The 17,287-nt window shown below is 46.7% G+C and overlaps 1 protein-coding gene across 1 annotated transcript in view; it reads right to left on the minus strand.

The window, feature by feature from the left end:
- The window catches only part of GAB2 (GRB2 associated binding protein 2), a 41,979-nt gene extending 28,191 nt beyond the window's left edge, over positions 1-13,788 (minus strand). Inside the window, 1 exon segment of the mRNA XM_023755926.1 lies at positions 13,488-13,788. Within this exon segment, the coding sequence (XP_023611694.1) occupies positions 13,488-13,749 (262 nt within the window). The 5' untranslated portion in view covers positions 13,750-13,788.
- Between the last annotated feature and the right edge of the window lie 3,499 nt (positions 13,789-17,287).

Raw genomic sequence — 17,287 nt, forward strand, 5'->3', positions numbered from 1 at the left:
TCTTAGTGTTTATAAAAACTATAAAGCAGAAGAAGAAGAAAGGGGAGGCGGAGACAGGCAGTAACATGAGACCCCAGGAGATCTTGTGTGGACTGGGCTCCCCCACCCCCTCCCGAGGAAGGATCTGAGAAAGAACACCATCGCAGAGCTCCGAGCCAGGTCAGAGCATTCTGACCTTGACGCAGACCATCTCTCAGTATACTTGAGCAGAAATCGATTCTGTGGAGGGCACAGGGGAAAGAGAGTGAGCAGCTGTAGCTTAGAGGCACGCCACAGTCCCTGGCCACACATCCTTACATAACCTCTTCTGTGCTGGGGCATCTCATTTTAGAGCTGGGAAACTAAGGCCCCCGAGCCAATGCCACGAGTTCCAGAGGGTCTCTAGGTAGAACAGAGTGTGGCTTCCTCTAAACCTTTCCTAGTACTTCGTTTTGCTGTTTATTTTATGCTGGGAATTCACATGTAAAACTAGACTGTGAGCTGTTAGAAGCCAGGATCTAGGCCACTCTGTTCTCTGATGGGGTTTACTCAATGCTCTGTGTCCAAGTAAACTTCCAGATGCAAATAAGAAGGTGTTCAATGAACATACCCTGGCAGTGACATGTGTCAGAACCTTTCCTCTTCAGGATGGAAGAGTGAATGAATAGCTCCAGGATCCAAATGTACAGGAACTGTTGTCACTTGTGAGGTTTCCTGGGCCATGTGTGTTTCTGGTGTTGGACAGCCAGTTATATTTGGGGTCCTGCTCATTTTAGAGAGACCAGGTTACAAGCTTTGTTCCCACCTTCCCTGCCACACCTACAGCACATCTCACCTGCTCACTCTTGTCGTTTCCTTAGGGTCATGAGCACTGATTGTGGGACCTATGGACCAGGAGGTCATGGTTTGATTACCGGTCAAGGCACATGCCCAGGTTGTGGGCTCAATCCCCAGTGTGGGGCATGCAGGAGGCAGCCGATCAATGATTCTCTCTCATTACTGATATTTCTATCTCTCTCTCCCAATCCCTTCCTCTCTGAAATTAATAAAAAAATGTATTTTTTAAAATAAAGGGTGGGTCTTGTCCTTGCTCGATGAGCTTATGTTGCAGTTGGAAAGAGCACATTTACATTCAGGGCAGCACTGCTCCCTTCCCCCAACGAACCCGGGAACCCATTAGTCTTCCCCTAGGAATCAGTCCATCCAGTCAGCACCATGAGCTCACATGTAAATGATGCATTTGACCCTTGTGACCTTCCCACAAAAATACCACTGTATCTTTAAGCTAGCCGCTTCAATAAGAGGTGAGCATCTCCCTCCTTTCACAGTGACTTTCACTAAGAGGACAGTCACTAACTGGCCATCGGTGGGAACCACTAGCGTCAGAGATGACAGGGGCAGGAGCTAATCAGGAATCATTGGCAGCAGCAGTGATCACGATCTGGGGGGCCAGCGAGGCTGGGATTCGGAGCGCCAGCCGCATTACCTGAAGCAGAGCCTTGGCTGCCGGAGAGGCAGTGTGGTGCGGAAAGGAACATCAATTTGGAAATCTGAATCTCTGCTTATTGGCTGTGGAACCTAGGGGTGGCATCTGAATCTAAGAGTCCTGATTTGTAAAAATCTGTAGAACAGCGACCTGTAGGGTTATGCTAGGCAGTGGTTCTCAACCTGTGGGTCGCGACCTCTTTGGTGGTCGAACGACCCTTTCACAGGGGTCGCCTAAGAACATCCTGCACATCAGATATTTACATTACGAGTCATAACAGTAGCAACATTACAGTTATGAAGTAGCAACGAAAATAATTTTATGGTTGGATCACAACATGAGGAACTGTATTTAAAGGGCCAGAAGGTTGAGAACCACTGTGCTAGGGAGTGAAGTGCGTGGGCTCTGCAGGCCAGCGCTCCACCCGTGCATGGTCTCCCTCAGCACCCACCGGGGGAGGTTGCTGGTGCAAGAGAACCTCTTAAAGTCTTTGTTCACAACCCTCCCAGGTTTGACCAGGGCCAGGACAGGTCCCAGAAGGTGCACATGGACTCAACAGGCCTTTGTGTCGTGATAGGGGACTGGAGGGGCCGAGAGCCTGGCAGGACCTAACTTTCTAATTTTCTTTGGTGCCAATTAATACGAAAATGTCTGCTGGATTATGACAGAGAGTGGACTACATCTGCAGATCAACCTGGGGAGAACTGACATGTTGACAATATTGAATGTTCCACTTATGACAGGATATCTCTTTCCACTTACTGGGTCTTCTTTAATTTCTCCCAGCAATGTTATTCTCTGTAGAGCGATTTTGCATGCTTTTTTTGTTGTTGTTGTTGTTAAATTGATTCCTAAGTACTTTATTTTTTGATGCTATTGTAAAAGAAATTTTAAAAAATTGTTCTCCAATTATAGGTGTGCTCTCAACAACTTTGACATTTAGAATAGGCTGGAAGTTGTCAAGGCAGTGATCTTTGCAGATTCAAAATAAATCGACTTACTCAGTGCTGCAGAGCTCTTAGGAAATGCCCAAACCAGGATTCAAGCTCAAGCTTTTTATGCACAAAGTCGAGGGCTCATTCTATTATGCAGCTCTATGTGAGGTAGATGAGAAGCGTACACCTCTAAGTTACAAGAGCTAAACACATATCCAGTGGGATTAGAAAAGAAAACCACTTAAATATGACTAATACAGAAACTAAGACCCAGAGTGGTCTTTCCTGATCACCCCACCTAAATGGTTTTCTAGTCACTCCTTATCCCATTACCTTCTCTTATTTTCACCAAAGCACTATTGCTAGCATGTAAACATTTTGTTTTTGAGCCATCCCTTCCCACTAAATTATAAGCTCCTTTAAGAGTTTGGATCTTACATATCCCATTCATCACTGATATCTCAGTGTAGTGGCCATAAAAATATGGCTGTCAGGTTTCCTGATGTGGACAGCATCATGGACCGACAGCCCCGGCTGCTGGCCCTCTGCATCCCCTTAACTCCCCACGGCTATTCTCATGCAGTGACAACGATGGAAGACTAATACAGGCCTGTTCCCGCGGGACACGGGACTCCCTTACTGGGGGCCCTGGGGCTTGAGAACTTCCCCTGACCTGGCTGAAACGGTCTTACCAGGCACTGCAGTCTAACCCTGCTCCCTTCCGTCTCCCCTTCACAGGTGTCAGTCCTGTGTCCCATGAAGGCTTTCCTCCTCCCATTGTCTCTCCAGCACGTCTCAAGTCATCTTGACAGCTGCTTCTCAGACAGCCCAACTAATATAGTCCTAAAACAGTACTTGATGAACAAATGGTGGTCCAGGTTCATATTGCAGGCAAACCACAGACCCAGAATCAGAACCCAGGTCCCTGCTCCCTCACTCCAAAGCCTTTTCATCACCAATCATGTGAGAAATACGTTTTTGGCACCTTTGGCCAGAGGGCCACTGCTCTGATGAATCTGAGGGGAAAATGCATCCCCCAATGGCCAAGTCCCACAGCTGCCCTCCCACCTCTGTGAATAAGTATGCGGACCATAGTGGGCGTGAAAACATCTGTCCTAGGTTCAGAGAGAACTAAAGCTATGGCTTAGGTCAACAGAGAAAGCTGGCTTAGGCTGAAATGAAAGGCAGCAAGACCTCGGTGTGTTGCCTCTTAAAGGGACGTAGGGAGAGCAGCCACACTGGCAAAGCTAAAGATGGTCATCAGAACAGAGCAGAGACGGCCGTGAGTCTTTCCCAGGTCTTGGCGCACGAACTGAAGCTCCTGTGCAGGTACTGTGACCGCTTGAGGTGAGGAATCATGTCTAGAATTTCAGGGTGAGGCTTCATAGTTAAAAGCATGGATTCTGGAGCCAGACTGTCTGGGTTTGAATCCCAGCTCCTTGACTTACTAGTTGTATGAACTAAGGAAAGCTACTGAACCTCTTTGCGCTTTAGTTTTCTCATCTGTAAAATGGGAATAATAATGGGTATCTACCTTGCCCTGGATGGCTAGCTCAGTTGGTTAGAATATCCTCCCAATACCCCAAGGTTGCGGGTTCAATCCCTGGTGAGGGCACATACAAGAATTAACCAATGAATGCATCAATGAATGGAACAATAAATCTAGGTTTCTCTCTCTCTCTCTCTCCCTTCCTCTCTCTCTCTAAAATCAATCAATATTTTTTAAAAAAAAATTATTGCAACCACTGAATGCTTAAGTAAGTGGAACAAATCAATTTCTCTCTCTAAAAATCAATTAATAAAAAAAATTGGTATCTACCTCACAGGATTATTTGAGTTAAGATCTGAGAAATACTTAGAACACTGCCTCATAGATAGTTAGCTCTATGTATATATTAGCTTTTATGATCAGCAACACATTTAAAAAGACATCTTTGTCTTTGAGCACCTCAACAACTTATGAGTAATGCATCTCAAATCAGGAAAGTCAGTCATGTTTATTTGATAAAATATTAATCACACACACAGTAAAAACGTTTTTGAGTTTGGGCAAAATGATAGAGTTATTTCAGATGTCTCAGTTTTGGGGAGATAAGATTAGCATGGTACACATTTCACAAGACTGCTGTAAAGGTCACAGAGGAGGCAGTGACAACTTATCAGCCACACATTCCAAGATACTTAATGAGTTCTTATCACATGCCACACATTACATTATATGCTTTAAGTGAACTCTCATGTAATCTTCACAATAATGTTGTGAAGAATGTCTTGTTTCTATTTTACTGATGCAGAAATTGAGGCTCAGAAAAGTAAACTAACTTACCCAAGACCATGTTTAGATTGAACTCATCAGTGTTGTGCATTCATGGATTCCCAAGACCCGTGCTCTTTGTACTAAATTAACTTTTTAAACCAGCACATATATAAAAGCACTTCATAAATCGTAAGGCCTTTTTATGCAAGTACAAGATGATATCATCCGCAATATCACCTGGAACATTAGCCAAATGTAAAAAAACCCAGGTTTCAATTCTACCCTTGCCGGTTAGCTGTACAATCTTGAGCAAATTAGCTCTCCTCTCTCGCCTTCCGAGGAGCTTGGAACTAAACCCTCTCTAAAGGCCCTTCAAGATCTAACATTCTAGAATTTTCTCATGCGATGAAAGCTTCTCCCTTCTCTGTCTTGACTATTTGGCTAATACGTTTTGTCAGCCACGAAGAGCTTTGTTCACCGATTCATCCACAAAGGGGTGAGAAGGTGGGGAACAGTGAACATTAGATGACAGATTTGTAAAATAAAGCTTAGGCTATTGATATACCCTGTCTCTCCTGCCTAGTTAGTACATCATCCATTTTGAGTGTGTGTGTTTTTTTCCTTTTTTTGGTTTGTTTTTCATTGTACTTTATACCATTATTTCAATATACAGAATTTTAGACCCTATGTCCTGTGAATAATGTTAGAGTATTTTTGAAGTTTTTTTTTTCCCACCACCTCAACAGTGACTATCTGAAACCAAGAATATTGGGGGGAAAGTTGGAAATTTTTTAAACTGTAATTTTGTATAACTATTTCCAAAGTTATAACCAAATACTGTAGCTACATCATTCATTTGAATATTCACTGAGCAGCTACTATGTGTCTGCACGAATGTGGGGGTGACCAAATGGCGAGAGAGTCCTGCTCTTGCCCTGTCTCTCTCACACATGCCCCCCTCCCCAATCACATGCTGTATCCAGTTCCCCAAGCCTCTGGGAACTTGAATAGCAGCCCATGGAGAAAGCAACAGAAACCTGAATTTTGAGATGTTGAATGTATTAGTAATCTGCTTGTGGTAATCATTTCACAATGTATAAATCTATCAAACCAGCATGAAGTGCACTTTAAATATATACAGTCTTGTCAATTATACCTTGATAAAGCTGGCGGAAAAATAAATATCTGATATATATATATATATATATATATATATATATATTAGAAGCCCGGTGCACAAAAATTTGTGCACTGGCGGGGGAGGGGTCCCTCAGCCCAACCTGTGCCCTCTCACAGTCTGGGACCCCTCGGGAGATAACCACCTACTGGCTTAGGCCCGCTCCCCTGGTGGCAGATGGCACGCCCAATCCCGCGGTGTCTGCCCTGTCTCCCCCGATCGCAGATGACAGGCCCGGATCCCGCGCTGGGTCGGGTGGCCGCTCAGATCGTGCTGCCGCCCACCCCGCCCCGCCCCGCACACGGCAGGCCCGGATCCCGCGCTGGGGCGGCTGGTGGCTGGGGATCGCGCTGCCACCAGCCCCAGGCAGGGCGGCCACTGGAATCTGCCTGCAGTATGCAAATTAGCCACCATCTTTGTTGGCAGTTAATTTGCATATCATGCTGATTAGCCGATGGGAGGCGTAGCGAAGGTATGGTCAATTACCATGTTTGTCTATTATTAGATAGGATATATTACCATTTATGTAAAAAAAAAAAAAGAGAGAGAGAAACCTGAATTAACTGAGAGAATCCTATATTGACCAGTTTTACCCTAAGTTGATCAAAACTTCAATGTCCATCACTAGCTAGATGGGGCTTGATATTGAAGTTAAATTCAGAAATTTAAAAAAATATATATATATTTTCTTTGTTATATGACAGATATATCTTGGCCCAGACCAGGCGTGGTCAGTTAAAGGCAGGTAAACCTCAGTGAGAGTGGAGGGCCTGGGCTGAGACACAGGTGCCTGGCGGCAGCACTGAGAAGAGCGCCAGGGCAGCCTGGCAGCGGGGCGGGGGTTGGTGGGGGGAGCATGACCTGAGAACATGGAGAGACTGGAGTTCGTGGACAGTGGTCCATGTCTTACACTCTCCTTGGTGATTGTCCCTAGAACAGGATCTGGCAGACACAGCCACTGGTGTGCTGAAGGAGGGAGCCCAGAAACAAGCTGGGCATCACCAGACCTGTGGGCAGGAGAGTCTGTGAGGAGGGGGCATGCTGAGGGGAAGCAAAGCAGAAGTTCTCCAGAAATTCAGGCCGACAGGAGTCTGTCCCTGGGCAGTGGGCTCCAGCCACTCGCTCGAGGGGTTGCGTAAGACTGTGGTCTCTGAGAAACAGGACCGGGCCCAGTCCGATGTGGGATCTGAGACCACAGGTAGGTTAACAGGGACATGACTCAAGAACAGGCAAAACTCCGGGGCTGACGCTAGCTCACAATCAAGATTAGGGCCAGACTGAGTAAAAGGGACACAGTCTCTAAGAGCCCCAACTTTACTTGGGGTGCAGGGTGGGCCTTGACCTGAAGGGAGAGGTCAAGGGCCTCTGGCTGTGAGCACAGAAGCTCCTGACGCCAACATAACCAGCAGGTCACGGTTCCCCAGACTTCCCAATGGTAGGGATGCGTTAGAACATGGCCTCTTTGTTTATTTGTTTGTGCACTTTAAAAAGATGACACGGGGCTAACAATGTTCATTATGTCCAATATGGAGAGCCAGTTCACTGTGGCCCATTTCACACCCAGGAACACTTTGACATGCGCAGTTATACAAAGGGAAACTGAATAAAGGGAAGTCTTACCATCTGACTACATTTAGCTTTATGGAAACTGACTACTTCTTCCTAGTGTTTTTCCTTTTTGTGGTGGACTGAGGGAGACGTTCGTAGCTCAGCACTGGTCTGCGGGGCCCTGTTTTGAAATAGCTGCCGCAGAATAATATTTTCACACCGTGTTCTAGCCTTCCCAGGCTACCCTGGGAGAGGTGGTGGTGGTGGTGGGTGGCAGGCCCTGGGGGTCCAGCTCTCTCCCCTGCAATGCTCACAGCAGCGCCCTCTCACCTGCTGCACACATTGTGTTCCATGTGAGATTGGGTTAATGAGCAATGCAAAAAAAAAAAAAAAAAGGGCTGAAAATCACTGGTTTGGTCCCCAAGCCCCTCGTTTACTATTGAAGAAATGGGATCCATAACAAAGCTGAAATTGAAAATCAGAACTTTGACTCAAGATTCAAATCCGAGAGAGAGAGAGAGAGAGAGAGAGAGAGAGAGAGAGAGAGAGAGAGAGAGAAACCATGCCTACTGATTTTTGTAGTGTTCAGAGCCTTATGCAGGGCCCTACGTGACTGGGTGTGTAATGACAGTCAAGATAGTCAGAGGTTGCCCAGCCAGCGTGACTCTGTGATTGAACGTCAACCTATGAACCAGGAGGTCATAGTTCAATTCCCAGTCAGGGCATATGCCCGGGTTGTAGGCTTGATCCCCAGTGAGGATCGTGCAGGAGGCAGCCGATCAATGATTCTCTCTCATCACTGATGTTTCCCTTTCTCTCTCCCTCTCCCTTCCTCTCTGAAATCAGTAAAAACATATTAAAAAAAGATTGTCAGAGGTCCAAGGTGACCTTACCACTGAATTCAAAGTCCTCATTTTATTTCTAGCCAAAAATAAGCATCTGGGCTTTGGAATCTGGTCTGGGACCAATGTGACAGTGATTTTTACCGTCGTTCACTAGAGCTCATCTGAATCAGTCAGAAAACGAAAGGGTGGGGGGATCTCAGAGACGCTGGGAGCTCTCCAAGCTGCTGGTGTTGAGCTGGGAGGAGATGCTCGCCTCGCCAGCAGTCTGTGGGTTTGGCAGGTGACACCAGACTCATCTATGCTGGCCGGCTGGGTGGTGAGGGGGAGTGTTTGGTAGCAAAGGGAGAGCAGAAAGAAGGATGCAGGCTTAGGACAGAGAGAAGAGGGCCAGGTTTCTCCCTGCTCCTTGTCCTCCTCCCGAGGGCCTGGGCCTCCTGCAGGTCAGGGCTGTGCCTGGCCCAGGACAAGGCAGGAGTGTCCGTGGGGACTGTATGGAGTTTGTGTCCCATGAGGAAGGCCTGATATTTCAGGGTTATTTAGAATAACATTTATTTTTTCTCTAAAAAGCCATGAGGAGTTCAGATCTGGCTGGAAACGGGTCTGCATGTTTGTTTTCCTCATTGTCTCAGTGGAAAAAAGGATGGGTGACTCAGACAGCAGCCTCCGCCTCTGGGCTGGGGCCCGGGTCTGTCTCCACTCTGTTCTTTGCTCCTCCAGGGACCTGTGTCAGCCTGGGGAGAAGCTGCATTTTACCTCCCACATTCACTCTGAGCTTCCAACAAGGGTCCCCCCAGGAGGTGAGAGATCTAAGATCAGTTTTAAAGAAGCAAACGGGTAGGGGAAGAAACAAGAAAGGGGAAGGTCCCCCCCAGGGATGAGAAGAGAGAAAGGGCAAGGTCTCCAAGGAAGGCCTCCTTCCTCCCCGGCCTCCTCACGCCCAGTCTCTCCCCTGGCTCTCCCACTCGCTGCACCGGGGGCCGGGCCAAGGTCACCAGAAGGCATCTGCGGGCACGGCCTGGCTCCATCCCAGCCCTCCCTGCGGTCAGAAGTCCAGCTGGAATAGGGGTCCTGACCTCTAAGCACCAAGCATTCTCTCTGGAGGGGAAGGAGCTGTGTGAAGACCTCCGACAACATTCTTCCACGGGAGGTTCAAGATTTCCCCCAAAGCATTCCTATGGATATCGCCTGATCCCAGATGGGGCCCAGGAGCTAAAAGAACTCTGCTGTTGAGTTACTCAGGAGACTCAGGGAATTCTAGAAGTTTAAATATTTACAAAATATTTAAGGGAGGGGAGGGAGGACAGCCTCACCAAGAATTTTAGGAGAGAAAAGGTGGGGAAGACATAAAAACAGTCTGTTGAACTCTGCAAAGTCTTTGTGCCATAGAATTTGACACATGACTACTGTGAAATCCCTGCCAGGGAGCTGGAGAAGAAGGGAAAAAAGGCAAATAGGAGACTGGACATGGAGGGGCTCTGGCCTTCTTTCAAAACCTTCAAGAGCTCCAACCGGGGCTCTGGTGCCTCATGTCCCCGCACTCTGGTTCGAGGTTTGGGCCTGCTCTAAGCTGGGTCCTGCTCTCCTGCTCATGTGGCCTTCAGAGGTTAATGCTAATGTACAGACAGCACTCTACTGCCCTCATGGTCAGTTCTCAGTGATTTAGAAACGTCCTGCTTCTCCTCGCTGGCTATTCTGTGACGGACAAGCAGCCATGATAAACAGGTGTGAGTAAAGGGGGTTAGGACACATGGGCAAGATTCAGAGCATGGCCCCAGGATGGAGCGAAAGGGCCTGGGTTCTAGGCCTGGTGACACTGTCGCTTCGTGCCTTTAAACCTCTGCTTCCTCACTTGTGCAACAGGAATAATGCTAGCAGCTCCGCCTATCTTAATTTGTTTCTTTATCCTCAAAGGAGACTGCCTAACTGTTCTTCAGAGTGTCATATTCTCTATAAACACCAGATACTTCAATCACATCCTATTCCTCTTGACCTCCTGAAGTAAAAAATCATCATCATCAACACAACCGCCACATGGGGAGCAGCGCCACAAGCTGCCACGCTCCCCTGTGCACCTGTACACCTCCCCATCTTTCTCCAACAACGCTGGGAGGGAGCATCATCCCCACTGCGCAGGCGACAAAGCCCCAGACACATAGAGGTATTTATTCAACATCGTGGAGCAAATAAATGGCGGGGCTGGGACTCCGGGGCAGCCGGCCTGCCTTTCAGGGTCCACGTGAGAGCGGCTGTGCAGGCCCTGGAAGAGGGAGGGGCTGAGAGGATTCAAAGGGATGCCGGCTTTCCCAACAGTGGATGACGCCTGAGCCCATGAATAATTCACCAGAGCACTGTGCTGAGAGCTGGTTCTTTTGTGTGTGGTACATCTGGTCAGGGACAGCTGCCCACGTCTGGGCCACAAATGTGCGGACTGGACCCGCCTGCTCAGAAGCACAGCTCAGAGCAGCTTTCTGCTCCATTCGCAGGGGGCTGAGGGCTATTCTGATTCCCAGAGGAAGGCAGGGTTCTTATATGTGCTTTTATGCATGTGTGCGCACGCACATGACAAAGAAACAAACAAACAAAAAAATCTCCACACGTGTGATATGAAATCGAGACATTCATCCTTGGACTTGCTTTCCCTCCGTGAGCCTCATCCCTGGTTTCCTTTTGGGAAGGGCTCTCTCTTATCAGGAGGTTGTGTTCTCCACCCTATGTCGACAGTCAGAATCGGTGTTACTCCTGGTCTAGTCTTGTTCCTAGACAGGTTTCATTCCAGGCATTTCTGGCTGGAATATGTGAGGAACTGGAGGGTGGCAGCAGACAGCAGAAGCTGAGAGTGGCAAGAAGATTATAAAAAAGACTCCATCTGCCACAGAACCTCTTCCAGCTGAAAGTGAAAAACAGAAGTTGTTTTTCTTTCTTTTTTTTTTTTCTATAGGTCCTATTGCAACTCTTAAAAAAAGAAAAAGAAAAGGGAATATTAGCTTGAAGGAGGGTCCGTATAGGAAGAAGTCTGTATAGGCCCAAGCAGCAGGCAGGGCTGTTGCATGCCACAGCTGCTGGGGGGTATCTCTGCAGAGAACCCCATGGGGTATCTTTGTGGATAGCCTTGTGGGAGATGTGAAACTTGAGGTGCACAGGCAGTGGGGCTATGGTCTGTCCTGTACCCACGGAGAAGCAGAAGCACTGGATAGATGATGACTTATCTCTGTTCTGCAAGAGGAAACCGAGGCTTCAAGTGACTCACATAATCACAGAGCTGTGATTTAAACTCAGACACCCTCACCCCAGCCCACGCACTCACCAATAGAGCCTGATGACTGCATGGAAGCCTAGAATGACAGAATTCTTGGAATACCCCAGCCTTGAAATGTGAGCAATATGGGCTGGTGAGGCAGGAACCTAAGCCAGCTACATCCCTGGTGGAAGGGGTCAGGGAGTGCTTCCGTCAGTGTCCAAAGAGGCAAAAATACCCGGGCTTGGTTTTGCCAGATGGTCATATTTCAGGAGGTTAGGGAGAAAGAGACAACATCTATAATAATAAAAGCATAATGTGCTAATTAGACCAGACGACCTTCCGGATGAAGCCGGGGGTGGCGAGGGAAGCCCGGGTCCTAGGTGGCAGAGGGAAGCCGGTGCTGGCAGCTGGCAGCCAGGGGAAGGAAGGCCTACTCTTGCACTAATTTTGTGCATTGGGCCTCTAGTATTATAATGGAAAGTCAGACCTGGGTTAGGTTAGAAGAGTGATTCCCAAAGTGGGCGCTACCGCCCCTGGTGGCGGCTGCAGCGATCCAGGGGGGCAGTGATGGCCACAGGTGCATTTGTTTTAACTTTTTTTGTATTACCTTTCTATTCTGAGTTCAATAAATAGTTTCATAATTTCAAACTTCAATGTTTCTAATTTACACCTTTCTTTACTATATTTTACGAAAAAGGTAGAAACATTAATACATATATCTTTCTGTTTAATTGCTACTAAAATTTAAAAAAAATTAATTTCCAGGGGGCGCTGAGTAATATTTTTTCTGGAAAGGGGGCGGTAGGCCAAATAAGTTTGGGAACCACTGGGTTAGAATCTTGGCTCAGTCATTTCTAGCTATGCAGCCTTATGTCAAAATCATTGCTACTTGGAATGAAGTTTTTAAAAGACAGGAATGCCTCAGAGATTCTTAGCTGATTTGCCATGGGTTCTCAGAATCAATGACTTTTATATGCTTCTCTATAAATATATTTTTTATTGATTTCAGAGAAGAAGGGAGAGGGAGAGAGACAGAAACATTAATGATGAGAGAGAATCATTGATTGGTTGCTTCTTGCATGGCCGACTCCCCCACCCCCCTGGTATCGAGCCCTCAACCGGGGAATGTGCCCTGACTGGGAATGGAACCATGACCTCCTGGTTCATAGGTCAATGCTCAACCACTGAACCACACCAGTTGGGCAACATGCTTCTCTTTAATTGATGTGCAACCAGGTTTAAGAACTACTGATTTAGGCTCTCCACCTGCCTCAGAAAAAAAAACAACACACCCTGTTCAATCATCCTACAGTTGGGGATGAGTCCAAACAAATGTCAAAGAGAATTTCTGCAATTTAAAACTCATTTCAAAAAGCTGAGCTATTCCTTCTGAAGGTTAACAAAACCCAAATGTAAGTCAGCATTCCCCTTCTCACCTGTCCCCTCCCAAATGCATAGAAATGAACATTGGATTATACATCAACAATAATGCCCCCATCCTCCCGTCTTCCCCCCACCCCCCCCAAAAAAAAAATTGGCAAATGTAACTGTGTAGGATGGTGTGAAATAGATGGACTAGACAGACAGGTGGAACAGAAAAAGGATCAAGGTGAGAGCTGCCATATGGGATGGTGGATAGGTAACAGGGCACAGAGTGCTAGAGAGTGAGGGAAGGGCAGAAAGGCACAGGGCTGAGAAATGGGGTGGCACTGAGGTACCAGAACACATTACCTTTAGCACAAAGTACCTTTAGCTTCATCACAACCCCAACAGATCTCAGTTTCCCATTTGAGTGTCATCAGGGCCAGGGGGCCCTCTAATATTTGGTAACCCTTCACACTCTTACCCTTTGCCTATTACTCCTCTGTTGAAGAGGAGCTTTTAGCTACAGCCTGCTCTCCTTATTCAAGGAACCTGAAAGCCCTGTCACAGCCCCAACCGCCAAGCCCTCAGCTGCCCTAACCGCCAAGCCCCCAACCACCAAGCACCTTGCCCTTTGGAGCAAGGTCTGTGCTTTCCTACCTGCGCTCTCCTCAGCCTGACTGAAGCCGCAGATCTGACAGATGCTCTGGACCCATTTGTTCATGTCCTCCTCGGTCTCAGCCACCAGGTAAAAGGTGCGCTCGCTGGTCTTGATGTCAAACACAAAGCTATCCTGCAGCTCCTTCTTGTTGAAGGTCAGGCCTGCATCCACCTGCTCACAGAAGTTGAGGTTGATGATCCGCAGGGGCTTCTTGGAGTGGTCATTCTTGTAGTATTCCAGGACGTCGGGGTCACCGCTCATCCGGCCACTCCGCAGGATAAACCAGCGTTTCTTCCAGGCCTGAAGGGGAAGGAGTAAGAGGAGGGGGGAAAGGTCATCAGTTGTTTCAAAGCTTTTCACGGGTCCCCATATTATTGCGAGGTTAAGAGTGGGCACTGGTGCACCTGCAGGCTGAACATGGGCTCTCTCTCCCATTTTGCCCCAGAATTTCAGAAAGGAGGGATGATTTTGGAAGGCATTTCACTATGGAAACAGTTTTATCACCATGAAGTGAATCGTGGCATTCCCACTTTTTAGATCAGGAAGTTAGATGTGGACTCAAACACTTTAGAGCAATTATTCCATTAGGCTAGACCAGTGATGGCGAACCTTTTGAGCTCGGCGTGTCAGCATTTTGAAAAACCCTAACTTAACTCTGGTGCCGTGTCACATATAGAAATTTTTTGATATTTGCAACCATAGTAAAACAAACACTTATATTTTTGATATTTATTTTATATATTTAAATGCCATTTAACAAAGAAAAATCAACCAAAAAAATGAGTTCGCGTGTCACCTCTGACACGTGTGTCATAGGTTTGCCATCACTGGGCTAGAATACAGATTCAAACTCATAGTACTTTCACTCACAGGGTGGAGCTTGGAAACCATAACATCTCAGTTTATGGATGGGGACCCCCACTAAGATATGGTGAGCTGGAGCGACAATGCCACACCCAGCAAAGAGAAGAAAGCAAGTTTCCTAACTTTCCATACATTGTACACTGTGTTTTTCAACAAAGAATCACAGAGAAACCCTTCTAAAACTTCTCTGAAGCACATAATTTTAGGATTTTTCTGCTTGTCTCCTTCACTGCTATATCCCCAGCACTTATAAATCAGAACATCTCATTTCTGTGTGTAGAACCTCCAATGCCTTTTCATCTCACTCAGAGTAAGAGCCACCTCACCGTGGCCAAGGGGGGGTCCCTTATCCCACATCTCTCACCTCATCTCCTGCCATTCTCTGCCCATTCTGCTCTGGCCACTCTAGCCTTAAACAGGGGCCACACACTCCAACCTCAGGGTCTTTACTGTGCTTGCTCCCGCTGCCTGTAATAATCCTCCCTCAGATATTCCCATTGCTTATTCTTTCCTTCAAGTCTCTATTCAAATGTCACGTTATCGAAGAGGCCATTTCTGACCACCCAAGCCTCACACTCTCTTTCTCTGCTGTACTGGTCTCCTAGCACTTACACCGCCTCAAATACCGTATTTATGTTGAGTGTCCACACCCACCTCCCAGAATGTAAATTCCACGAGGGCAAGGGTTTGTTCTTTTATCCCATGCCATAGCCTCAGTGTTTAGAATAGTGCCTGGCACATAACTGGTTATCGATAACTATGTATTTAATGAATGAATGAATCATTTTCTTACATGAATTCCTCACTGCACTAGTAGGTCATGGGGACAGAACTGATGCCTAACAAGCCTTGGACATAAATAAGGGTTAGGGTATAGACATACAGGGCAGAGATAAGAAAATAAACGTAAATACTATTTATTTACAATCATCTGAAGTCTTGCCAGGCCACTGCTTACAGAACTCCGTGTGTGCTGTGTGTACGCATGCCGCAGGGAACACATACACATGTACATGTGTGGGTCAGGTGCATTTAAAAAGATATTGTCAATAGTTTAGCTTGAGTTTGGTTGATGTGTGCCCTTCAGGGCTAGTCTCTGCAGAAAGAGCTGTCTCCGAATCTCTGGAGTGCAGGTGTCAGCATAACCACACACAGACGCCCTCGACAACAAGAAAAAGGTGTTTGCTGCAGATAGCATCGAGGCCTGTCAGGTTCAGCTTCCAAGGAAGCAGTATAGGCTGACAAATGGCTGCCTATGACATGCTGATAAATGTATGACCGAGCAGGCAAGGCTGTCTGGTCCAGTCCCAAATCCCCATCCCTCTTCTGCCACAACACCTCTTCAAGTCCATGCTGCTTTTTTGGAAACCAAACAATTCAGAACAAAGCAACTTCAAAGAGTCTAGCTCAGTGATGGCGAACCTTTTGAGCTCGGCGTGTCAGCATTTTGAAAAACCCTAACTTAACTCTGGTGCCGTGTCACATATAGAAATTTTTTGATATTTGCAACCATAGTAAAACAAAGACTTATATTTTTGATATTTATTTTATATATTTAAATACCATTTAACAAAGAAAAATCAACCAAAAAAATGAGTTCGCGTGTCACCTCTGACACGTGTGTCATAGGTTCGCCATCACTGGGCTAGAATACAGACTCAAACTCACAGTACTTTCACTCACAGGGTGGAGCTTGGAAACCGTAACATCTCAGTTTATGGATGGGGACCCCCACTAAGATATGGTGAGCTGGAGCGACAATGCCACACCCAGCAAAGAGAAGAAAGCATGTTTCCTAACTTTCCATACATTGTACATTGTGTTTTTCAACAAAGAATCACAGAGAAACCCTTCTAAAACTTCTCTGAAGCACATAATTTTAGGATTTTTCTGCTTGTCTCCTTCACTGCTATATCCCCAGCACTTATAAATCAGAACATCTCATTTCTGTGTGTAGAACCTCCAATGCCTTTTCATCTCACTCAGAGTAAGAGCCACCTCACCGTGGCCAAGGGGGGGGGGGGGAGGTCCCTTATCCCACATCTCTCACCTCATCTCCTGCCATTCTCAGCCCATTCTGCTCTGGCCACTCTGGCCTTAAACAGGGGCCACACACTCCAACCTCAGGGGTTTTACTGTGCTTGCTCCTGCTGCCTGTAATAATCCTCCCTCAGATATTCCCATTGCTTATTCTTTCCTTCAAGTCTCTATTCAAATGTCACATTATCGAAGAGGCCATTTCTGACCACCCAAGCCTCACACTCTCTTTCTCTGCTGTACTGGTCTCCTAGCACTTACACCGCCTCAAATACCGTATTTATGTTGAGTGTCCGCACCCACCTCCCAGAATGTAAATTCCATGAGGGCAAGGGTTTGTTCTTTTATCCCATGCCATAGCCTCAGTGTTTAGAATAGTACCTGGCACATAACTGGTTATCGATAACTATGTATTTAATGAATGAATGAATCATTTTCTTACATGAATTCCTCACTGCACTAGTAGGTCATGGGGACAGAACTGATGCCTAACAAGCCTTGGACATAAATAAGGGTTAGGGTATAGACATACAGGGCAGAGATAAGAAAATAAACATAAATACTATTTATTTACAATCATCTGAAGTCTTGCCAGGCCACTGCTTACAGAACTCCATGTGTGCTGTGTGTACGCATGCCGCAGGAACACATACACATGTACATGTGTGGGTCAGGTGCATTTAAAAAGATATTGTCAATAGTTTAGCTTGTGTTTGGTTGATGTGTGCCCTTCAGGCCTAGTCTCTGCAGAAAGAGCTGTCTCTGAATCTCTGGAGTGCAGTGTCAGCATAACCACACACAGACGCCCTCGACAAAAAGAAAAAGGTGTTTGCTACAGATAGCATCGAGCCTGTCAGGTTCAGCTTCCAAGGAGCAGTGTAGGCTGACAAATGGCTGC

This window comes from Myotis lucifugus, unplaced genomic scaffold (assembly GCF_000147115.1).
Source record: "Myotis lucifugus unplaced genomic scaffold, Myoluc2.0 scaffold_86, whole genome shotgun sequence".
NCBI lineage: Eukaryota > Metazoa > Chordata > Mammalia > Chiroptera > Vespertilionidae > Myotis > Myotis lucifugus.